The following is a 25,354-nucleotide window of genomic DNA, read 5'->3' as shown; positions in this document are numbered from 1 at the left end:
TAAGCAATTGCAGCGTTCGTTGTCGTTCCAAGTAACATACAAGTCGGCCGCAGTTTCCAAGTTTCTACACAATTGTGACGTCACCGGAGCCGCCAATTCCGGCAATGCGTTGCTTAAAAAAGGCAGTGATGACATCATCGTATCGAGCCAGACGACGTGGACGTCACATGCCGACTATATCACAAACAAAAAACAAGTCTTGAGAATACAAAGAAAATGGGACGACGGAAAGTGAATCAAGCAAACAGTGACTAACTGAACGCAGTGCATTATACGACCCTATAAAATGGACTTTTGGCACGTTTTGTCACGGTAAAACCTCCACTATCTGTGGACGTTACACCAACAGGTAATTGAAAAGTAAGCCAGGATGAATGAAACCTCTTCAACGTCCCCCTTTTCCCTTTCACAAACGGGGTCAAATGAGGATGATTTTTAAAGCATACGAGTTGTAAGCCCAGGTACAAACAGTTTGACAGAAGTCGATAACAAAGTATCAAGCTTCATAGCATGGTTAGAAACATGTAATAGTTTCTGATAGAAAGGCGCGAATGCTAGGGTGTGATGCAAAATTTGAGAGCTTTAGAGTAAAATCCAGGTTTTCTTGATAAGATTTTTAAGTGCAAGTTTGAAAAATACATTAAGCGTACCCTGTCGCCTTTGCTTTTTTATCTAACAGTATGCGAAACTGTCTTGCTTCAAAGAGAGTTATGGAAAAAGAGGCAAGAAAATTAAGGGAAATTACTTACAAGCAATTAACATCGTTCAATTTAATCAAAGCTTTACAACGAAATCAGAAATCAATGCGCCAAGGAACCAACCAAGCCAGAGGGCATGATAACGGTTACGCACAAAGCTTGTCCCTATTAGTTTGCCCCGAAGGTAAAAGATCATGGTTTTAAGAAAGAAATTTAGCTACAAGTCACGCTTAGGTCAGTTAAATAAACGACACCTATATAGGTTATAGTGACCTTGTCACTATCGTTATCAGCATCACGGATCGAGATATAATCGTTTCACAGCTTTAGCTGTTCACAATTACGCCGTGATTTACAGTTTCAAGATTCTGATCCTAGTTTAATGTTTACCACATTGTTTTACGCATTGAAATTGGCATATTTGTTAATTTAACCTATATATATTGTACAATGTACGTTGCATGTTATAAGCAAAGCATCACCTTTACCCATAGGACATTATCGTAGCTATACATATTGCTAAAATATAACTGTAGTCAACTAGAAGTTAAGGTCATTTACCTGGAGTCGAAGAATCCTAATAAGTGACGTGGTCAACAAAGCTTGTTTTGCGACGGGCAGGTTGTGTTCGTATATCGGCCGTGACTGATTTGCTGGAAGAACCTCATCGGGTTTCGCTGGAGTTTCTAACAATTGAAAAAATTAAACTTAATGAAGATAAATTAACTCTTCCTTTCTTCCGATGGATTTTTCTAACTAAAGACGCGTCAAAATTAAGCTAAATTACTGTTTCCGTTGCTTCGTTAAAGCGATATTAAAATTCCTGTTCACTTAATACTTGAAAATTACATACCACCATTATTAGAAAACTGTAAATTAAGTTGGTAACGATATTACACGTTTGAAATGAAATTTACTTTTATCGAAGGTAATGTTAGGAGAAATATTTGCATATTTCACAGTTAAGAAAAATGCGGACATAAAGAAGTAATTGGCGAGCATTCTCCCCAAAGTTAAGTCTTATCATCGTCCTATACTGGCACGTTTGGCATTTTTTCGCTTTAGGGCTTATTTGAACTGGCTGTTAAATGTAAGACCATAGTGTTTAATGCATCGGGTATATGGCTTTTGAAGTTTTTAACAAATAATACAACTCATATCATAGTGTGGGTGCATAGTAGAAAGTTTTCGATTTGTCAACCAGTCTGCTGTTTGCACAGTTTTTGCGCGCTTGAAAATATACACATTTCTTCAAAACTATTCAAAAACAGATTCAAAAGTGAAAAATACAAATCCATGAACCATTACGTGGAAGGAAAATGCAAGTACAGTATGGACGAAACTTGAAAGATCTATTTATGGCGATGACAAACAAACCAACAAGACATTACCGATGCAGAAAGGGGTTGAAAACCAGTAATAATCATTAGAACAAATTTGGAGTTTTTCAGAAAAAATGTTTCGATCAACATTTTTTCTCTTTCATTTCGCTACAGACATTACGAAAGAAAACCGTGGAAAGAACCGTTTCATAAGGAAACGTTTTCCGGAAATTATAAATGTCTGAATTTATCAAAAAAGGCCCAGACCAGAAACGAGTTCTAGAACAAAACAATTAAAAACTATTCCATTCCAGAACTCCAGACACAAAAAGGTTGGCGGAAGCTTGCTCGTCATTTTCTCTCATTTACGGTAAACCCGGTCCATTACAGACGTGTTGCAAACTGCATTCTTAAAACGTATTTAATGGTGAAAATAATGACATTACGTCATTCAATTGCATAAATAAGTTTAACCTTACACATCCGCATTATAGAAAGCATTAATGTTGGATAGGTTTCAAAGAACATTTTAGACTTAGTTCCACGAAGCAAAATGTAGATTAGTAAATCCGATTGTCGCTTGGAAATATTTACTTTAGAATTTACATGATGTTATTTCGTAATAAAGAAAGTGGACTTTTTAGCCCAAGCATATCATCATTATGAAGGAGTTTTGTTAAGGTCTATAAAACATTTCAACCGCGCATTGGAAACAATAAACATGGACATCAGTCAAGAAAGAACCACGCATAAAAAGTGATCATGAAACAGATTAAGGTTATTGTTAAAACGAGATTCTAATAAAATAACATTAATGTTTAAATCTATTTTCAAAATTAAACGCTACGGTTTAAGTAAATACAACTAATGATGACTTAACACTATTTCCCAATAAAGCTGTCATGATTAGCATGCAAGATTAAGTGTTCAAGAACCGTCTCCCATCCCAACATTTCTGAGCAAAAATATCTTTCTAAAATGAGTCTACGCTATTCTGTAGCACGCGATGGATTACGTTGCCTTTTCAAACGGTTTGTAGTCATTATTTTAACTATAGGAAGTGTAGCGTATGCGAACATATGTATCATAGTGCAATAGCAATATGTGAAATAATACTTAATGAAATGTCGTTTTCAGACTCGCATATTTTGTCGGCGCGTTGCTACGACACCGGAAGCGAAATGGGCATCTGACAGATGCGGTCTGCAGGTTAATGACAGGGAGTTAATTTAAAAATAGACACTTTTAAATTCACGGTTAATGAATTGACAAATAAGAACGGACGTTTGGTAACTAATTTCGCGACGTTATTTCCATCAAAGACGAAAATGGTGATGCGCTTCTTCAGCATGACTGAGCAGAATCACAGCGACACGAAAGAGGAAGTTTTTTTGAGAACGTGTTCCGGTGATATAATTCCACGTGGGCAGCCAGGGTTGAAAACATATGAGTAAGAAACCGAAATTGTTGCTTGATTTGGTCACAAAATGCCAACGATGAACCATACTGATGCAATGCGTCGGAAACTGTGGCCTTAATGCTATATCTGTGTTTCAACTGCCGACCATCGATCGCGTGCCGGTCTAAAGTCTACTGTGAGCAACAAAAATAACTCAACAACACAACCAAAAACGTAAATGGAAACTTTAGAAAATGTTCAGTGCGTCGAAGCACAAAGTTCAAAGAACGTGCGTAAAGCGTAAAGGTCAACCACTATTTCCTGCTTGTCTGAATATCGCGCAATACGTTTGTCAGTTCTAACTATATTTACTCATGAAAAACATCCAATTCGCTTGTGACAAGATGTCTATGCGCCACTATCATGTTACGATGTCGTGTTAAGTTCTTTGAAACTTAACGGACAACAATTTCGAATTTAGGTTTCTGCAGAGATCGTAAACACTTAGATTTAAAGCAAACGTTGTGTGTCGTGGTTTCTGCGCGCTTTATACAAATGATTTTTGCCACTTTATTCTCCGTGGTATATCACGATTTAATAACACCATAACGCCATAACGCCAGATATCTAAGTGTTTGTACATTTATTTAAAAGCGCACAAATGTTACCCATTTGATGAAGAAAAACGCTAAACTCTGTATTCGCCGTCCGCGATTGCCGAGCTGTACACGACTCTAGAAGTTGCGGAACGAAATTTCCATAAACACGAGAAACGACACAATTTGCGAGGTCAGCTTGTGCGCCCATGGTATTAGCCATAACTCGCGGGAAATTCCACTTTAGACTTAATATGCTGCTGAAGTCCTCAAACGTGGCAGTTTTGCAGAAATTAATCTAGTAGCGAAAATTTGAAATGTAATTGATAAAGTTCGTTGCTGCGGTATGCTTGTTGTGTCTTTGTTGCAGCTATGCTTTAAGTTGATTATATAAACACTTTTCCGTGTATTTTATGCATTTGAGTTTAGGTTTAGGGAAGCTGCACAAATGAACGAATTAGGCAAGTTTTCTACATGTACGAGAATTCATTGGCGTATTATTGATTTCAACTACTTCAGGCACTTCTAAATTAACACTTGCCTGGCCCTATACCGGTATAATAATTTAGCCACCAATTATACCGATAACTAGTCATCATACAGGCTTGTGCATTAGAATCACGGAAATTGGACCACCAAATTTGAAAAATATCAAAACCGCTGAAATCACATTAAGTAAGATTGACTTGAACGGTGAAAGAACGTCAATCCCAGAAACCACTGCCTCAAGCCAACGTACAGTGTAACTGAATTTGAATCCAGTCCGCCTTTTAAACTTTTAAACCAACCAGCTCTTCCCAGCCATCTAATTGAGAGCGTCTACATTTGAAAGCTGTAGGATTTTTGGTTATACGGAGTAACGTGGCTCAGCTTACTAATAACCATGCATTTAAAGATTTTGGTTTAAAAAAAACAGTCAAAACAGTTGGACTGTTGGGCGCTTTCCGTTTTTGTAGCACCAAGTTGCTGTGGAACTGGTAATGTCTAACTCGGGAAGATAGCGACTTGTGATAAAAATAATGGCGCCATAAACAACAAAGAGTATTTTTCACCCTAGCTATGAGACCTCAAAGATACACTACATAAAAAATTTGTGAAACTTAACACTGTATCGTTCATAACACTGCAAGTTGCTGCAGCAGCCACAAAGAAGAGTGTCAATATTTTTCTTTCACGGACGTGTATGATAAGTCTCACTAAATTTTTAAAGCTTCAAGTTACATAGAAAGCAAACACAAACACATTTAATATAAACCCGTACTAAGTACTAGTTCTAAGTACCCAGTACTCAGAATCGGACCAGGCAAAAACTTGATTATTATTTCATATGCGAGGTAGATAGAGCTAGAGCGTTTCAATCGCCGCATTCGCTCGTTTTTCACCTTTGCTTTGAGTCAATAATCTGCCTGCCCCACGGGTATGACAAACAAGGTATAAAATAACTCGCCGCTGGAAGATAATGCGTTAGAAATAAATTAGCAGAAAAATTTACGATAGCCGGAGCAATTTTGAAAATGCATACCATGTTAGGCGAAACTATTGACGTTTGCTTATTGACTTATTCTACAAGTATATGTAAATGTACAGTATATAGAAATACGTTGATAGACGAAGTTTCTACGAAAGGTTAAAGCAATATTTTTGTCGAAAATCAAACACGTCGGCCGGCTTAAGTTTCGAGGCTAAATTTAATATATAGATCGATTATGACGCAATTGAAGGGTATAGCCTCAAGTGAACAAGCCTAACAACTGCACCTAAATCGATCATGTTACAAAAATTACGACAGAAAAGTAGCTTATACTGAAAAAAAACCTCAACCAGACTAAATTTGATATTTTTAACACTATGCAGGCGTCGGAAGTGTATATAGAAAACAACTGTGCCATAATTTCGTTATCAACGACTGTGCAATAGATCAAGGAAATTCGAGATGAACTTCATACAAAAACTTTTCCTTATCTACTTCACATCGGTTGCTGAAGGTGAGTAGAATAGCATGTGATTGCAGTTGCATCAACGAATAAATAAAAATATTAAAAAATTATTTTTAACGTTTTACAATCGGTGTATGATGGTGATACGCAGTTTGATTAAAGATTTCTTTTTTGATTTTTTTTTACGTGAAACATGAAATCATATTAAAATCGATGCTGAGAAATAATCGACTTGGGCAACGTTAAAAATCTTACAGAATATTCGTGAAATTGTAGCGCATTTAGGTAACGACATAAACATTCTGTGACATTTGGAGTCAAATTTCCGGTATAAGTTTTCAAGAGAATATAAATGTTACACCTCATATGACAATGTCACAAAGTCGCGGCAAGTCGCCATGGCAAAGTAACAGTTTTCCAAATTTATTTTTTCATCTTTCATGCTAATTTACCTTTCCCCATTCAAACAACCAAATTACCGCTACTTGCTTTGATGATCATAAAACCACCATTTTAAAATTCGTATATACGAAACGACTTTCCTGACAAGGCTGTTTGCGTGTTTTTGTCGCATGTCGGAAAGTTTTGGCGATATAATCGTGAACCATAGAACAAACAGGCAAAAAATACCCAAAATTGTTTCATGCAAAAGGAAGTTGATACGTAAATATGATAGTAATGATATGATAGTAAACTCCGCGTTATAAAAGGATGCACGCTTCAAGCTAAACCCCACAGAAAAACGTAAAATTGGGTTGACAGACATGCAGAAGTTTGTCGTGATTCGAATATTTTTAACGAGGAAAATTATCGCAAACCCATGATAGGTCCAAAATCGAAGAAATCTTGAGGTGGAAGTTAACATAAAATTATCGATAACCGAAAAATTATTCGCAAATCGTCCGTTAGGTAATCGGACGATAAATGTCCGTCATTATAGAGAAGCTCGTTCTTATTAAAGCAACGAAGATGTAAGCGACCTATCCGCCTGGTACGCTTCAAAACCTTTACGTCATTGCGCGGCCCCTGTAGCATAACCAGCCCAAGCCTTCAACGTTTCTTCTCACGCCAAGTCAGCGATTTTTTTAATGTTTTCCAGTAAATTGTTAAAAACATAATCTTCGGAACGTGTAATTTTAGCAACTCGAATTTCGTAACAATTTCATACATATGACTCAATTTCGCTGAAATATTTCCATATTGTGAAATAATCATTATTTCCTAGTATGGCATTCTACGGAAACAGTTTTTAATGCAAAAAAAAAAACGAGAATATGAATCCGCAGTAAAAATGCTTTCGATGTAAATTGATGTAAATCATTTAGTCATGTCAAGTGAAATTCATGATAGGAACCCGCTATGCTTAGATACTCCAATTCATCAAAACATGTTGCAACTATAAACGAAGGAGATGACGTCATATAAGGAATACTCGCGTGCGACGACGAAGCGCGAAAATTAGCACAACGGGTATATGCATAATCAAAAAGTAGAACATAACGTTAATTCAAATAGATTGTGAAATAATTCCTCTATAAATAACACAAAAGGCGTTCACAGCTAATTGGCTTCAGTATTGGGTAAGAACAGAATGACGGACGATATATTTTCGAAAGGGGCGAGGCTTTGTTATATTTCTATTACGTACAGTTTCGCCAGAAATTGTTACGTAATATTCTGACATAACAAGACTCACGCACGAATCGTTAAACAACATTTTCAAGGATTCCTGCCAGCGACTCATAACATATTTTGGCATCGCTGCGGAACCCGAAACATTTTCCTTTTTTTCCCCACTTGGGTTTTGGGGTAAGTCAACCCGTGAGCGCAGTGCTTGCGATGTAAATCATGTATTTTCGTGCTCTGGTAACATAACCCATAGCCGGTCTCGGTCTAAATACACATCGAAAACTACATAAAATTTCATGCTGATGCTGCTCGTAAAAAACCTCCCAATGAACTGCATGAATTGTCTCTGGTTATGAACTTAAGCCTGAAAGACTTCATGAAAAGTTAGCACAAATCGCTAGTAAAGCAAAGAAAATTAAGGCAAAAAACCAATTAAACTTCACCATCGAACTCGCCAAACATCAAGAACCAGTTCTGTAGAAAATGTAGTATTGCAAAGATCAGAGGAACCCAAAACTTAATTATTTTTAACCGATCTCGAAAGGATATAATTTTAGTAAATTAAAGTTCTCCTTTTTTAACGTAATTTAACATCCTGAGAAAGAGACTCGGATTTTAACGATATCTGGGCCCGGCCTGAAGGTGTGGTTGGTTTATTTTATTTGGATATAAAATGAAGAAAAGTGACTTAATACAACTTAGAACGATAAAGAATATAAAGCTCAGAATAGACTTTAAAAATTCTGTAAAACTTTAAAACCAGTGCAGAAAGTTTAGGATAAAAAGGAAACCTTTTAAGACATTTGTGTGATAACATTCACGACTAGACATATTTTTAAAATCGATTACGTACCCCAAAATAGCGACATGAGAAAAAAAGTGTTTCTGTATATAAACGATGGCGATTCGAGTAGAATGACAAACAGAAGAATGTGTCCAGTTTGCAGAGATGCAAGTCTAAAAAATTATGTTAGATGGCATCAAATGAAGAAACCAAAAATGAGCGATTAGAAAATACTTTTTAAAAATGTTCATTTTGTAGAAAAATGTATAAGGCAGGCGATGAAAGGTGGTTTTGCATTTTAATGAAAGAAATATTTCTCGATGTAATTCAATTCCTCTAAACGTCTTCTCAGGTGTTTAGAAACCGTTTTCGTATTTTTACTTATTTATAATTAACTTATTAAAACCATATCCGCAAAAAGATGAAGTTCCAACTTTCCACGACGATCCTACTCATTTTTATCTGCTTAACCGATGCACGGTATTACCAGTGGAGACTAAGACAACACAAAGGTATAAATTTAAAAAAACGACAGTCGTTAGTAGGAAAATGTCGACATCGTTGCAACTGAAATGTATTTCGCGATGCAAAAATATTACTTTTTTGGATAGTGGAGTCCAAGAGGAAAAATCGATTTTTTGCAAGGGTCAATTTTCTCATTTTGCGCGGCATAATATTCCGCATTCTCGATTGCAATAGTTTACAATTATCGCGTAAAAGTGCCACGTTTCTCCATAAATGACGTGCGTGCTTTGCGAATATCACGTTTGTCTTATATTAGCGATTTAATGTAGATTCGATATCTGAAGCCAGAAAGGAAGTCGGCAACTGCGGAAAATTGCAATTTTAATAACATTTTGGCTGTGGCAAGAAAATTCCAAAACTTCCAACTACGTCAGAACGTTTTAAGCTTTTGGACGCGAATGACTAAACCCATTAATCCGACGCTCGGCGATGAGTTACTAAGTTGCCAACAAGAACTCATGTAGAATGCAAAGTTCTTTAGATAAAAATGAGATTACGTTTCATGTTAACCTGAGGATCTAAAACTAGAACAATTTATCTTTATTAAACATCCGGCGACCATGCTTCCGCAACACCATCGCGTGCATACGGCAGCACGCTGTTACAGAATTAGCATGGAATTCATTAATCTATAATTAACGTTTCGTGCTAACTTAACGGGTCATCATGATGATTACGTAATCAGTTATAAGTAATTAACCTCGTATAGAAAGAAGATGAGGCGTGAATTTTTACGGAATTACGACTTTGTAACTACATTGGCAAATCGCTGAATGTAAATCAACGATAAACAATTGCGAATATGGATTTCATGATCTAAGACACATGGAATCTCAGCCACGAATTATAACCGTTTAAGAATCATCATTTTTTAAAAGCACAACGAAAGTTAAAATCGTGTGCATGAGTTGTTGATACAGTTCATCCGTCTAAACATATTTCCGATTACCGAACTAGGCATTTGCATTTTTCAAGACAAATGTCTGCGGCGTGATTTGCGATGCACGCTTTAGTAAAAGTGAACACAAACGTGGCTGAGATTTCTATTCAAGACGATGCATAAATGGTCGGGTGTTACGCATATACTGCACTATTGGCAAATCGTAACCAGTCTACAGTAGTTTTAATTAACGACAAACACGTTCTGTAAAAACTTATTTCCAGGCTCTACATTAACATGTTGCGTGAAACGTGATAAGCGAACAGATTTTTTAAATGATTCCAGTAAATCCAAAAGCATTTCGTGTTTGGCAAGAAAATGGGACTTACTTAGGAATCAGTCTACCTCTGTTTGAACCCGCACTAACCACACCCAACTTTGACGTCGGATTTCACAGAAATTTCGCCATACAATGACGACGCAAAACTTAAAGACTGACGTTGCACCTGCTGCTGATCGACCAGATCAAGGCAGTTAACTTAACGAAACAGCAGCTTCATCCACTTAGTGGGCATGACTTAAGTCACTGGAGATTACAGCACGTTCAAAGCGTTAAAGATCCTGTGGCTAAGATTTTACTTAGAAACGATTTAAACCGCATTACGACTACGAAAGTTCGTGCGAATTGAACAAACGCATAGGCTTTAAGTTCAATTCAGTGTACTGATGTTTACGGCAGATTAATATGGTCTTGCGATAAAAAACAATAACCGTGAAATACTTTTCTACAGACAAGGCCAGAACATGTCAGATGCGAGACCTCACAACTCCAATGCTGTTGTGGCCTTTCGAAGCCGACATCACATGCGTGGACGACAAGGTGTTCAACCCGATAGATGATCTGGTCAAATCTGCCAAAGTGGGAACACAGTGCACTTATTCCTATTCTTGCCCCCTCGACCTTCGTCCCGGAAGACAGGCCACCCTCCGTTGCGAAGAGGATGGAAAATGGAGTGGATATTTGCCGGACTGCGATGCCAGTTATCAGCTGGTGAGAGTTCTTGTCGCTCTTAATGCGCCGAAATCTTAAACTGGGTGCAATTAAAAGAATTTTTTGTTGTTTTGAGACTCGTTTCATGGTAGGTCTAACCGTGTTTTTTTGTTGACATTTTCAGGCCGATTCTATAGTTAACGCTTTTGGAAACAAAACACTGGGAGACTTTTTGTCGAAAAGAGAAGAAGGAAGCGAAACTGAATCCAGCTTCTTTAGTTCGCAAGAAGAGGAAGAAGGGACGGAGGAACCAGTATTCAAAAAGTCTGCATCTCCTTCCAAATCGGTTAACATAAACAAAAGCCTGGGCAACAGATGCGACCCGGAAAAGACTTGCGAGAACATTACGAGCAAACTCCATTGCTTTAACTTAGGTAAAGACATCATTATCATGATCAAATTCTTCAAATTTTAATTGACGAGGCTAAAATCTTACAACTAGATTTGTTTCATATTTTCCAGTTCCCAAATCGCAAAACAAAGCCAAGCAGCGTCTACGAGTGATTGTCACAGTGTTTTGCCTGCACTGCTACGACAAACATTGCAGCCAGAAGCCCGAGCCGACCAAAGCAGAGAAAAAGAAACAGCAGACAACACAAGAAATTGATGTTGTCGCTCCCTTGATACTTTTGTAAAAGCTGACAGCAAAGACGCAATTTTTCTTGTATAGCAGGCAACACTGTGACGCGGCGAACCTGCGACAACCTATAATAATTACAGTACATGTACGGAGAGTTCATATTTTGGTCCAATAGCATCGCTAATGACGGAGTCATGGAAGTATGGTCTCATCTCTCTACATATCACTTTCCTCATTTAAATTGTTCCTCTTGCCGTTTTTATCGCAGTTCGTGACATTTCTGTGCTGATACCGGTCAACTTTTTTGCGTGTTTGTTAAAGGATCACTATTTCGCCGCAAGCGATTTACTTTTCTAATTTCCTGTCTTATTATTTATTACGTGTGTTTGCACTGCCACTTATGCGGATAATAATGTAATAAATCAATTAAACATATTTTAAGTCTCTTAAAACGCTTGTTGCCATTTGCTTAGTTTAGGTCGAAGTTCGACACGATAACGACCACCCATATAAAAACTACAATCGCAAGTTCTGCAAAACATTGGCTTTGTAGTACTGCGTGGATAATCTTAAACACACCTTGGCAAACAGAGTTGGAAACGACAGCCAAAAAGATTATCCGTCCCGTAAAGTATTTGGTATGCTCCGTCATTGCATCTATTTATGGATTAAAGTATTTACAGTGTCCAGTGCCATGACAATATTTCTGCTTCAAGATAGCGTGCTATGAGTTTGACGACGGACGTACAGCAACAACGTCATTTAGATGATTTGTTTAATTAAAACTCGTAAACATTTACATAAACTAATGAAAATGTTTTAAAGAGAAGTATGTCGTCTGGTACATTTTGGTGATATACACAATGTTGACTAATATTCCAAGTCGAAGATATTTGGAAAACGTCCGCTGTAGTTACAATGACTTTTGGTTGTTATCCGTTTAGCGTATATATAGTATACGCTTCATTACATAACGTGCATTTTAAAAATTGCTAATCGTCATTGAAAAAATTACAATTACTGAGATTTTTCAAAAGACAATGCAACATGCAATAGACAACAGAGTTGCCAAAATATGTAGTAAATGTTAAATATGGCGGCCTTACGCTGAACGTTTACGAAACACCTAAACTCCTAAACTAACCAGAGGAAAACCGCACTTTGACAGCACAGCAGGAGAAGTTTATGTGGCACCTGTTCCCTATAGTATATAAATTATTTAAATCATTAGAAACAAAACATAACCTTTGTGTTTTGCGCCTAATTTTTGCAAATTCCTTGTTAAAGCCCAGATTCTAGCAAGACCGTGTATATGACGTTGCGGTCACTGCGATAAGGCTCTACACTTGAAATTGCCGTCAACATAACCAACAACAGGAGTGTTCTGGTTAAAGCGGACAAGATAAGGTTATTTGATAGCTTACTAAACCTGTAACGTCTGTTATAACCTTAAGCAACCTTCCGAGTCAACTCTCATAGTCATACACATGCTACGAAAAATGAATGCTGAAACAAGCGCCCAATGTTGAATTCACAAAGCCAGCTTGAATTTTCTCCAAGTCTTAGGTACAATCAATGCACCACCGGCCACACAGGGTTCCCAATTCCCCCTTTTCCATTCACCACAGTTTTCCGGGACAAGTCAAAGAAAATGAATTGGTCGAAGAAGTTTTTGTAAAATTTTTGAAGTTTTGATATCAGCAGTGCGAAGAAAAACAACATCATATAACAGAGCCAAGTGGTGTGTTTGAGAAGTTAAGGTTACAGCTCAGAGCACGAAACTTCGCCTTAACATTTAGAAGACAGTTTTCTCGGCAGTAACTTTCCACGGATTGGATCCATCAATATTTTACAAGGTAAGCTAACTTACGCGCATTGAAAATTGCGGTGAAATATGTCAGTCGAATATCAAATATCGTCCGTTGTCAGCGTCATGCTTAACGCAGCACATTATGCAAATATATTATTATTCAAGTGGTATACCAAATGCCTTATGGCGTCCACAGTACAATCAAAGAGACACCTACCTATCATGCAATCTGATCCATAACAAATGTTTTCAGTCAAGTTACCTATTGCTATCAACGTCTTTTTTATAACAGTTTCAATTGATTTTCCACAATATTTTAAGTTTCAAATTTACCATGATTATAAGAAAAAAGAGAAGGAGACTGTTTCAAATTTCAAAACAAATTGACCAACCACCTCGATCAACAACGAAGATTTCGCGTGATATGACGTAGGTGATGGTCCTTGCGCAGGCGCCACCTTGAACATGACGTCATAATTTATTTTTCAGTTTGGACTAGTTTTAGTTACTTGGAAGCGAACGTTATCGGGGCTAAGAGTTTGTTGAAATTTGGAATATCAGTTCATGGAAGTTTACGAAAATACACAGGCAGAATCAATATTAAAAAACGTGGCGCTTTTTGGTGAAAACTTTTTAACGTTGCGTCGAATAATAGCGATCGAAAATAGCAATACTTTCGGTGAGCATAAATTTAGAAACGAAACCCAAATCCTAGTTTCTTCTTGTCAGTTTCGGTTGCTCAAAGCTTTAAACTGGAATTTAAACACTCTAGAGAAAGTGCCTAATTTTGGCATTTTTAATGTAATGCATTATACATTAAACACGTTTAACCATAAACATTTCAAATTAGTTAGACCTTATACTGTGCCATAATATCGATCGGAAATTTTAGATTGAAAAAAGCACATCCATAAGCCCAAATTGTATGAATTCAATATCCATGAGTCATTACGGTGTAAGACATGTCCTGACACTAGAAACTTTCAAAACACGTTAATATAGCAAATTTTAGCACCAGGTACAGCTGTATCACTGCAGTACCCAGGAATTACTTACCGTTTGAGGAATAATCATCTGTCTCCATCAAGTGGTAGTCTAAAGTGAGAAGGGCGCGCACTAGAGTGAGCAAATGAGCCTGAAAGCTTTTAATCCTTGCGAGGTTGTTGCCAGACCACCAAAAATACAATTCTTCATCATTCAACGAACCAAGGGTGGATCTGCAAATACAAGCATAATGTTATAAACCTTAAATTTTGCAGTTTAACAAAAATAATTGAAAATTCGTTTTTATCAACACAAAAACCGAGCAATAATCCACATCGTACAAGCGAGATTTATGCACACGATCGTTAATCGATTCAAGAACAAACCTCGTAACTGTAACTGGCCTTTTGACATCTTCTCCGCTCGAAACCTTGGTATAAAAAGAGAGACATCTTTCAAACAGTTGTTTCAACCACTTTCACAAAGTTGGATAAAAAAATTTACTGGGTAGGTGAACACACTGATAAGAGATGTGTGATTAGAATTGATATAATAATTAAGCCACAGTCAGTAACTTGCAAAATACTGCTTGACCTACATGGAGTGCTTGTACTGTGGCAAACAGCGATTCCAAAACCACTTTACTGACGTCATACTTGTTAAGAATAGAACGCACGAACGGGGTAAACTGCTGTGACGACATTGCTATCGACGATGACGCAATAGGTGACGTCATGTTTGATGACGCAGCGACGTTTTCACGCGCCAGATCAGTCATGTGTTCCAGCAATGACAAAAGGAGTTTGCTAGAAGCAAACCTTATGTCGTGTAGGGTGTCTGGATCTATGACGTCATCCGGATGCCACGATCTATGAAGGAGAAAGTCAGAAACTTTTACACGGATTAAGGTATCTTTGGATCCCGAAATTCTCATCCTTAAATCCGTAAGGATCCTCAAATGATTGAACGTTTAACATTTTCAAACCTTATGTAATGCAGACATACGACGAATAACAAGTCAACGACCATGACGTTGTGGGATCGTGACATCACTTCCGCATAAAATGAACGACCAGACAATGCTTGCATGTGACGAGACAGTAAATCCTAAAAACAACGAGATCCCAGTACAAAATATAATGCCTGGTAAAAGCTCTTGTACAGTGGAGTTAAGATAGTCTATATCTCAAACCTGTATCAACACACCCCCAACAGATTGTGACGTATACGCTGACAATTGTGACGTCACTGCCGTATACGTAAAGAGCCTGGGGTGAGTTTGAAGCATTGTGAGAATAGAACGCAGAGAATAGAGAACACGTGACGCATCAAAGTTTTCCTATTTGTCAAAATTCACAATGTATCAGTTAGTGTGGAGCGAGAAGACAATTTAAAGAGGAAGCAGTGAATATGAAAGGGCCTTGCAGCATTCTAAGATTGCATCTAATCGGTAATTGCGAAAAATGCTTATCAAGCATATGGGCGTAACACAACTTGCAGGCCATGATGCAAAACACGATACCAACTGATGAAAGATAGCACGCAAGCCAAAATTAATACAATGTGAACTGCACAATGAAGGAAGTGCAAACCGTAATGCTATCACTTCTGTTTGGAAACCGCTAATATACCGTGGAACCACACGTTTAGCCCGTTTAAAAATAAAACATTTAAAATGACGGAACTGTTGCTAATTGAACAAAACATTGCTACCTGATAGAGAAGTGCGAATGTATTAACACTTGAACACTTTCTCGAGACATCATCTGATGTTTTACGTAGCGATGAACCTATGAACCATTAAATATTTAAAACGTTTCACAGAATACAGAAAGTAAGATACCTTTTCGACCAAGTGAGGCCAGTACACTAACCATAATACTTCCAGTCGAAAGTTTTACCTGCAGCCGGACCGACTTCGAATTTTGTTGTGTTTGGGTCTGTCTCACATGGCAACTCTTCTTCTTGCCTAATTGCAGTGATAATTTATTAGAAAATTATGTAATCTTATGCTCAGTTAAACATCGTTTAATACTCCTCAGTACATTGTTGTATATTAAACGATTTCTTACAATTATCTGTAGCCAGGCACAAAGTTATAACCTGTAAAAGATCTTACAATTTCTTTAGAACACTTTCAAGAACTTCTTTAACTATTTGTTCGGCCTTGGCTTCCAGCTCGTCTGATTTTTCCACGAAACTTCTTGCCGTTAAGCTGAGTATCAGATCGCTGAAGAAAGGAATTCAATACGATGAAGCATGGCATATTACGTAATTCATAATACATAGTTAATTATTCATATTACAAACATGAAGCTGTTCGTTATATAGCTTGGCTGTAAATTCTCATAAGGTAGAGAAAATTAAAAATGACTGATACCTATAATGCATCTTTCCTTTAACGATATCATTTATCACTTCGGATTCATTAACATGGGGTCCGTCGTTTTTATCCCTCGCATCTTGTGATTGGATGACTTTAGAGGGTCCGGAGGAGTTTGGTATATTATGTTCATCTTTAAATACATCTTTGGAATCGAGATACTTGCTGTGTGTCGATGGATGCAGGAGCACTGTGAGAAGAGGCTCCAACACACGCACCAAGTCTCTCTCTTCCAGGCATTGCTGTAACCATGACGATGCTGTTGCCTGGGCAACTGAACGACCACCGCAGTCCAGTTCGAACAGAGATGAAGTTTGGGTTGATTGCAGCGAAGGGTTTAAACTATCCAAAATCGCAAATAAACACCTGGAAAACATAAGTACTTTTGAGGTCTTTAAAAATACAATTTTAAGGTTTGATTTAACAGTACCTTTTGCGCAACAAAATACAGTTTAATTTAATGCGTTAACGAGAGTAAAAATAGCAACCACACACATTTTTTTCATGGCACTCACCTAAAAAAATGCTTAAAGTTGACACCATTTTGTAATGAAACTTTTTTAGTGGACAGAGTTCTTGTTAAATGCCACAGGCGAGTGAATTTCTCGAGCGCTTTCAATCGAGTATCCTTAATTCAATAAACAATAACATGATTTCAGGTTGGGGGCTTAACCGCTGAACACTGTTTTATAATCAAACTCAATTTGCACACAATAGAAATATAAATCACCTTATTGCAGTGAAGCATATCCGTTAGTAACACCTCCTCACATCTCCTGTCCGGACAAACAGCATGAAGTCGAAGAAGTAAATGAACGGCTGATAAGTGATGTTCATATTGGTCGTCATCTCCAAGCACCTTATAATGCGTTATCGTTTAAAAGACAGTATAAAAGTTTTATGGTGGATCGTAGCAGCAGATATTTCATTAATCTCTGGAAATATTCTCATTAGTCAATTACGAGGCAGTCGACAAATATAAACAGTGAAAATGTTTTAGTAAATATGAAACAAACGTCTGGTGTGTTGTCCACTTGTGATGTTTTTGGGATGATTTTCGCTACATAACAGGTTATTATCATAACAACTTATACGATGACATTTAGTAATACTGTACAGTATTTCTAAACTCCTAAAGGTATCATAGCAAAGCGTTACACTGCTGAAACCCACGGATTTGAGTTTTCATACAATAAGAGTCATGGTAGACGACTTGTAATGTCAGTGTTGCCTGGTATGTGGCAAATCATACCTTCCATAACCTTCTAGTAATCTTCTGATAAAAACTACTCTGATTGGTTAAAGCAGTCACGTGATCGGAGGTCATAGGTGACAGAACAACAACCGACACCATTCCTGCACAATTCATACCAGGGCCAATGCTGGTGTTATCTAAAATTTAAATAAATAGACAGCGTTAAGAAGCTTTCACCACATTTAGCACACAGCGCAAACGTTTACAATAAAAAGTCAATGATACCTGAGCTGTTGCCACACCTAGCACTATTGGTCAGCGACATCATGTCTAATAAAGCAGAGATTGAAATTGTACAAATTTCGAACGAAGCATTTATGGAGCAGTCACAGATACACCACAGTAAGGTCTTGAGCCAGTGAGGGAAGCTGAGTAAGATTTTACATTGTTAAGCATGAGGTCATTTCAAGAGTAAGGTGTTGATCCGTTGAGATGTGAAGACCGTAAAACACATCGTACCTGTCACAGGTTATTTCTAGTTTTTGTGTATGTCTGTTCAAGTGACCATTGCAGTAGAGAGGAAAACATGAAAAATCAACCATCATTTGGCACGTAAGCTGAAATATATCAACCAGCTCCACATCTTTCAGAGTTCCTTTGCTGCCAATACTTCCTAAAAAAAGCATACAACTTGAACATAGAAACGAGATATCCTTAACAAGTACTTTCCTACTAAACGCTCTCTAAAGAAAAAGCAAACATCGTAATGATCATGATTAAATATAATAACATAGGTATTGTAAGGATCTTCTATAACCCCAAGGTAATCTTTGGTCTACTGATGATGATACCATAATCTAGTCTACTGCTACATAGTAATGATCATTCATACACTAAAACAGATGAAGCCTTAAGCATTTACCAGACACATGAAACACGACAGACGATGGAGGTGTGTTTTTAGAACTTTTGAAATTGTGGTCCTGGGTTATATCCCTTTGGGCACCAACACTCTCCAGGTTTCGCAGACAACATTCAACATCAGACCTGCAAAGGGAAAATATAGTTAGGTAAACATACTATTGCAACAAACACATTGTTTTGTAGTTGCGCATAGATGGACTGGTTATTAAAATTTGATTAAGTTACTATACTAGAAACATTGTAATACCTGTTTCCCTCTAATCTATGTTTCACAAAGTTGCAAAAAAATTCCTGAAACACTTGGAAGCATTGTGTTATGTCGTGACCATAACCATTATCACGAGGTACGGTGCTATAATGAACTGGTGATGATTGTCCAACGATATAGTTGTTTTCCTGTTATATGGAAACAGATAAATTATCCAAATAAATTCAATAATGTACTATAACTATACAGAATTCTTACGTCTGGTAAAGACCCAGAATTAGGAGGTTGCACTGGCTGTGTAAGTTCCAACAATGTGCTACATGTTTCCAAACCTTGTTTAAGTTCTGCTGCACTCAACTTAGTGACATTTTCAGAGAACAGGATTATCATTTGAAAGAGAAGGTTGGGAAGGTGATGTGTTTGAACCTTAATAAATAATAAGTGAGTTTTAAAATAAAATGTTCTTTGAAATTCCTTTATTCCAAACACTCCAAAGCAAAGGAAAGTTTATATAAAAAAATAGTAGCTAACAGCAACCAACCTCTTGGTAACTTTCTACACTGGAAATTACAAGCAGAAGCTGGATGAAGCCGCACGATTCCCTGAAAGGTATCGCGACTTTTTCATCACGTCTATAAATTTACAAAAACAATCGTTTCAAATAACGCTCTTACCAGCAATACACAGCTATGGTTATTATTATTCGGTTAGCTCTAAATCATGACTTTAGATTTAGTTCACAGACCTCTTGTGTTTTCTTGCTTGAGCGATTTGTTGAGAAAGAAACTGCCATAAATATCCAGGCTCAAACACACCAAGCAACAGATTTGCTGTTTTGGAAATCTCTGATATCCTTGTTGCCTTGTCAACATCATCTTCTACAAAGCTATCAAGCAACAAATGTTAAAATTACGATGGGACGATTTAAAGCAAAGCGAAGCAGTATTTAATAAACAAACACATATGTATAATGTACATGATGCAATAAGACGAAGTGTGACCAGTAAAAGCAGCACTTACTTCTCACTGTCATATTTCTTGTCCACGAAATGCACAGCAGCTTGCAACAGCCTGGAAATATGATAAACATGGATTTTGTGGTTGTAAGATTACACGAGCGACAGAAACAAAACAACTCATATTTCTTAAAATCAGTGACATAACTACGTGTAGTATCGCCGAAGTAAAATGTTGAAGTTTGACAGAAAAACTATTTTCACCAGCTTCTGTTTACCGAGAGTAAAAAATTTCAAAACCGGGCGATTTTTGCTTCTTGGTATATACTCGTAGTACTAATTGTCAGTCTGTCCAGTGTCCAGTCATTCCATTCTTTAGTACTGTCAGTGGACAGCAGGTGGTTTTGTGGGTTAGCTTCAGCAGGCACCACTTTGGACTAGTGTAGTTTAAACCCCATCGGTGGCATTTTATGGTCAAGAATGGTTTGTATTAGTTATATTTTCTAGAATAAGCAAAGCCGGGTCTTGATTTATTTGGGCTCAGAGGATTAAAACTCAAGTTACGATAAACCATTTTTGTTAGGACTTAGAGTACTTAACTTTAGGTGGAGATTTAGCCATATAATGTCAAATTTGGGTCTGAGGAGACTGGATTTCGATTACATTAGGCTTAGTAAAAAACAGTGTTACATTTCAAATTGAAAATTGGGAGTTTTTGAACTCAATGATTAATTGCTGCTTATGGAAAATGGCTGTCAAAAATTAAGAACCAAACCAATAAAAATTAAGCTTGTCATGTGGTGAAATAAAGGCGTGACAGATGTTTTTGTTTATTTTTATTCTTTTGTTCGTTTCACTATATCAATTTCTATACCTCTATTAAACACATTCATACTGCACAGCGACTTAAGAAATGGTGGTACCCATAATGAACTAGATAGTCATGACATACCTAAAAACCTCCACTAAAACATCTTCAATTATCATAGGGCCAATTTCTTGCTTGTCCAACAGGCTGACCAAAAGTCTGAGTGGAAACAACTCATCGCTTGCAGAAATCTTAAAAAAATGATTAGACTTGCTTGTACATATCTTAAAAGATCAATAGTACAAGTGGACAGATGCAGCGTTGATTGTGAATTGACACTTTGAAGATTAATCTCCGCACTGAAATGTACATGTGACATTATAAACAACTAAACTAGATTGCTTCATATACATACTTGAAAACTTGTGTCAAACTTGGTGAGTTTATTAATTTGCCTCCCCAACATAAGAGCCAAAGCCTCTGTTAATAAAGCTTTGGCATAAGTGTCAAAGTATACATTTTCTTCTTGCTCCAAGCTACTTGTGCTTGATCTCATCTTGGTTTGGTCGTGACCTGCAAATGATACAAATCCAACATAAAAAACACATATTCTCAAGATGAGAAATGATTTTCAGAAAAGTGGATCAGATCTGGGATTTTCAACAGGAGCCAATTAATTCATCCCGGATAGAATTTAAATCTTTAGGCGAGAAATGAGGAAATGAAGGGGATTTTGGGTTCATTGCTTGCAGTTTTTTACAAGTCATTAAGCAAATATTTGAATTTGGGCAATATGCGCATATATGCCATGCTTGTTGCTCCCTTACCTAAAAGCCAGGAATAAATTCTTCGATTCAAAGACATATCTCTCCTCAGTAAGCACAAGAGAGCAGCCTGGAGCAACTCACAGCAATCAGCCCGTGAAATAGGAATATGAGAAAGAGGACAACAAAGTGTAAGGATATCAAGAGAAGCTCGTTGAGTGAGAACGCTGTTGTCTTGAAGCGATTCACACAATGCACGAACCTATTTGAAAAGCGAACTTATATGTCGTGAAAATTGCCATTAAACTATTCGCTTTAATGTTTCAGGCAATACTGAAATCATAACTGCAAAAAACACCAAGACCTAGATTTGTTATTATCATTATTATTTATAATATATGAATATAAATATTGTATATACAGGTATATACATATATGAATATTTTTAATATTATTATTATAACTTCAAAATAAATAGTTTAAGCTGACACTAGTGCTGGGAATAAAACAATAACTATGTACAAATTTCAAAAATTTACCCACCATTATTTCAATATCTGATCCGATTATGAAAAGCTGATCATCAGTAGTTTTTCTGCGATCAAATCTTCTTAAAATTAGCTGCACAGCATATAAGCGAGTTGCAGATGATGACAATATGCATCGCCATAGTGCTCCATAAAATTCTAAATCACCAGTTTTTTCACAAACTCGAACAAGAAGAATATCTGTGCGTTCAAACAGCTCTGTACCTTCTTCTAAACCTGAAATATAAAATTCAATTTTAACATGTGTACCAAAATGCAACAAGAATAAAAATATAGATATACAGCAAATGTAATACGTTTTGCTCGTTAAAATTCATTTTTTCATCACCTGGCAACAAAGCAAGGAGCATTCCATCAATGCAATGTTGTAGAGACTTTCCCAGTGGTAAGAAATAAGTTTCATACATGTTTAACAAAACAGGTCGCACTTGCATGGAAGCATTTACAAGCAAAGGAAATATGCCCATGCTGAAATCAAACACAACACCAACAACACTTCAATAAATGTAGTGTAGATTTGTACAACGTATACATAAATATATAAGTACAGGTATATATCAGATATTGCAGTCCACTTTAATTGGTAAAAATAAACTGCACTGTAACTGTAGAATCATTAACATTAAAAAACATTAACTATGTTGAAATATAAACATAGCTTTTGTACCAGACGTAAACTTACAAACAAGCAACAAAAAAGAGCAGCATACCTATACACATAGAGATCGGTTTGCAGGCGCTTGGTTTCAATGATTTTAAAAATTGACTCATAAACATCAAGTGCCTTGAGATGAACTCCACCAGGCAATGCTGGATGCATGCATTGTGCAAGCCTTTTACCAATTGTAATTTTCCTGGGAATTACTTTAAACTTTGGGTTCAAAACCTGAATGCACATAGAGTAGTTATGGTTACTATGACTATGCTATGGTATAAACAGAGCACTGGTACAAGATAATAATCAATCAGTCTGTTGTTACCAGCATTTAAACTGATTTAGATTTTTAGTGTTCTTAGCTTCTCATTGACTTGCCCAGCTGCCATTTCTTTAATGTGTTAGTTATTTGAGTGTTAGTCTCAAACCTATGACACCTGAGTTATATTGCCATTACAATATTCTTGGGCACAGCTGTTAATGACACTTGGTTTTGTCCATTGGTGATTGGGGCCAGTGATCAGGAATAAATTCAAGCAAGGCCAGAATAAAAATAAATACTATATGCCAGCATATATGGTACCAGATTATATCAAAAAATTAATCTGACAATATACCTTATTTAATTTTCCAAGAGCTGCAATAAGATCAGCCCATTCACTTGACGATTCAAAACTTTTTAATGCTTTTTCAATGGAGTTGATATATTGTCTGTATTTTGGATTATCCAGCAGGTCATTATCTTCTGGTGATATCATCTTTTGCTGTTAAAGTTGCGTTTTAAAAACAATTAAATACTGTAAGGCTCTTCTCGTGTACTCCGGCCCTAGAGGCTTGCATGAAAATTCCTAAATGGCACGACCAACACCATGCACTGCGGTTTTGTCTATTTCTACTTTGCATAGGAAATAACTACACTAGTGACTAGTCAGCTTGTTAACTTGTGTTAAACAGGCGACAGGGTACTTCAAGAATTGTAGACTTAAGACTACAACGTTCAACGACCACAGGACGTAATACAAAAACAAGACACCTAAACTGCAAAATAAAAAACAAAAGGTTAACAAAAAATAAGGAGTAATAGTATAAGAAACCTTAGTATTACCTTAGTATAGTAGTATATAATACTATAGTAGCATTACCTAAGTATCTTCGTACTATAAGTACTAAAGGTACTATAAGAAAATAAAACAAAATTTTAAAACTACTTGCCTTCGAAAATCGTATTTAAGATGCAAGAGAAATTTTGTAATTTAACTTCGCCATAAACACCCAAGCAGTGCAAGGGAAATACCCTGCAGCCATATGTTGTCATTTTTCTACCGGTGGCGTAAGAGAACTCGGTCATAAACATCTTATCATTTTCTGTATTTTGCATTTCCTTGTTATTTTGCCAAATGCTGGGGAACATCAAGACCTTACCTTACCCGATCATGCCATAACTTAACGTAAATTAAGTCATTAGTAAAAAAATTTGGATTTTTATTGATGGTAATCAGATCCAGACCCGTCACTAGGTGAATGCCCAGGAGAGTTCAGGCCTCCTGGGAAAAGATCGCTCCTCCCGATCTTGGGGAAAATGTTTTATAGCATAATTTGTAAGTAACACATTTTTAGTAGTTATTTTTGTTCAGCTCCCTACAGAAAACTCTTGGATTCCTTGTCCCCCGAAGTTTTTTACGGGTCCGATGACATCGTTTGGTGGCAAATATTTTTGTGGAAACAAATAGCGGGGAATGATTTATACAATTTGTGTATACACTACACTTAAAGTTATAAGTTCTACTTTGTATATTGGTTCTGTTTTCCTCTAAGTTGATTTTGGAAAACCGCGATGGCTAAAATTACATAGGATTAGGTCTATAATAAGAAGATTAAAATGGCAAAAAATGTTCGTAGGCTGAGATTTTTTATGAAAGAATGATTAATCTTATATTATAACAGTGCACGAATTTTTTTTGCTTACAGTATGTGGTTTTTTAAAGTAACAGGACTAACCATAGCTGACACAAAACTCGAAAAACGTGCCTGCTCAATTGAAGAAGGGGATCAATCACGCCTATGCTTGCTAAAATCTTTGGTGAAATTTTGTAGCATCAGCTACATTCAACCTAACTTTTGATTTTCAAAATGCTATGCTCTTTGTAAGTTGTGGCAGGTTAAATTTTAATGTAAGAAAGGGACATTGCAAAAGTTGAAAAAAATTACAAAAAATGCAGTCCCACTACGTATTTACTTTAATATCATTTCAAATGAGAGAATGTAGCCGCCTTAGCTTATACATGGTAAAGTTTGTTTGGATTCCAATCTAAAGATCAAGAAAGAAATACAGCCAAAGTAGGATCAACATACTGGATAAGTTATATAATATATCCTACTATATGAATTGAACATGTTTTGTTTAAATAGATATTATACAGTATTGTGCGCCTACAAATATGCTAGAATAACTTCAAGTCTATATCGATTTGATCTCAATGTCACTGAAGTTTTGCGTTATTCCCACAACTGTTTTTTCTCTTGCAGCACAGTATTAAGTCGAAATACCTACGTTGACTTTATGGCAAACCGATATTTTTCGTTCCAGTTTCCCGATGTTTGCTTGTTTCGTCATTGACATCTTATACTTGGTTGTTCTTCTTGTTTTGCACACAAATAAGCTGTAGGCCTTGCAACATACAGATAAGTTAGAGGCTATGATAAGGTTTACTTTAAGTC

At 36.7% G+C, this 25,354-nt stretch overlaps 2 protein-coding genes across 4 annotated transcripts in view; one reads left to right on the top strand and one right to left on the bottom strand.

Annotated features, from left to right (window-relative positions):
- Window positions 1-24,990, bottom strand: part of LOC143445318 (protein DOP1A-like) — a 31,834-nt gene extending 6,844 nt beyond the window's left edge. The window contains exons 1-30 of one of the 2 annotated variants that reach the window (XM_076944343.1): window positions 23,849-24,990; window positions 23,254-23,674; window positions 22,692-22,867; window positions 22,310-22,449; window positions 21,977-22,197; window positions 21,497-21,695; window positions 21,085-21,242; window positions 20,814-20,920; window positions 19,926-19,976; window positions 19,651-19,791; window positions 19,447-19,537; window positions 19,164-19,331; window positions 18,945-19,093; window positions 18,696-18,820; window positions 18,293-18,446; window positions 18,059-18,201; window positions 17,831-17,970; window positions 17,309-17,437; window positions 17,094-17,206; window positions 16,576-16,944; window positions 16,315-16,425; window positions 16,097-16,164; window positions 15,909-15,985; window positions 15,388-15,534; window positions 15,181-15,302; window positions 14,794-15,064; window positions 14,582-14,625; window positions 14,268-14,428; window positions 1,260-1,384; window positions 1-174 (exon numbers count right to left, since the gene is read on the bottom strand). In XM_076944343.1, the coding sequence (XP_076800458.1) occupies window positions 1-174; window positions 1,260-1,384; window positions 14,268-14,428; window positions 14,582-14,625; window positions 14,794-15,064; window positions 15,181-15,302; window positions 15,388-15,534; window positions 15,909-15,985; window positions 16,097-16,164; window positions 16,315-16,425; window positions 16,576-16,944; window positions 17,094-17,206; window positions 17,309-17,437; window positions 17,831-17,970; window positions 18,059-18,201; window positions 18,293-18,446; window positions 18,696-18,820; window positions 18,945-19,093; window positions 19,164-19,331; window positions 19,447-19,537; window positions 19,651-19,791; window positions 19,926-19,976; window positions 20,814-20,920; window positions 21,085-21,242; window positions 21,497-21,695; window positions 21,977-22,197; window positions 22,310-22,449; window positions 22,692-22,867; window positions 23,254-23,394 (4,215 nt within the window). In that variant the 5' untranslated portion in view covers window positions 23,395-23,674; window positions 23,849-24,990. Of the gene's footprint in view, window positions 175-1,259; window positions 1,385-14,267; window positions 14,429-14,581; window positions 14,626-14,793; window positions 15,065-15,180; window positions 15,303-15,387; window positions 15,535-15,908; window positions 15,986-16,096; window positions 16,165-16,314; window positions 16,426-16,575; window positions 16,945-17,093; window positions 17,207-17,308; window positions 17,438-17,830; window positions 17,971-18,058; window positions 18,202-18,292; window positions 18,447-18,695; window positions 18,821-18,944; window positions 19,094-19,163; window positions 19,332-19,446; window positions 19,538-19,650; window positions 19,792-19,925; window positions 19,977-20,813; window positions 20,921-21,084; window positions 21,243-21,496; window positions 21,696-21,976; window positions 22,198-22,309; window positions 22,450-22,691; window positions 22,868-23,253 lie in introns of both variants that reach the window. The other variant, XM_076944342.1, reaches the window with a different exon arrangement.
- LOC143445319 (uncharacterized) lies at window positions 5,864-11,836 on the top strand. 2 transcript variants are annotated; one of them, XM_076944345.1, is made up of 4 exons: window positions 5,864-6,000; window positions 10,562-10,821; window positions 10,946-11,195; window positions 11,284-11,836. In XM_076944345.1, the coding sequence occupies exons 1-4, from the start codon at window positions 5,949-5,951 to the stop codon at window positions 11,454-11,456; spliced, it is 735 nt and encodes a 244-aa protein (XP_076800460.1). In that variant the 5' UTR covers window positions 5,864-5,948; the 3' UTR covers window positions 11,457-11,836. The 2 variants fall into 2 exon arrangements, with proteins under 2 accessions (XP_076800460.1, XP_076800459.1); XM_076944344.1 differs by lacking the exon at window positions 5,864-6,000 and adding an exon at window positions 8,567-8,877.
- Window positions 24,991-25,354: the final 364 nt, after the last annotated feature.

Source organism: Clavelina lepadiformis, chromosome 2 (genome assembly GCF_947623445.1).
Source record: "Clavelina lepadiformis chromosome 2, kaClaLepa1.1, whole genome shotgun sequence".
Classification (NCBI taxonomy): Eukaryota; Metazoa; Chordata; class Ascidiacea; order Aplousobranchia; family Clavelinidae; genus Clavelina; species Clavelina lepadiformis.
Note: the sequence above shows the minus strand (reverse complement) of the source record. Positions and strands in the feature narration are given on the sequence as shown.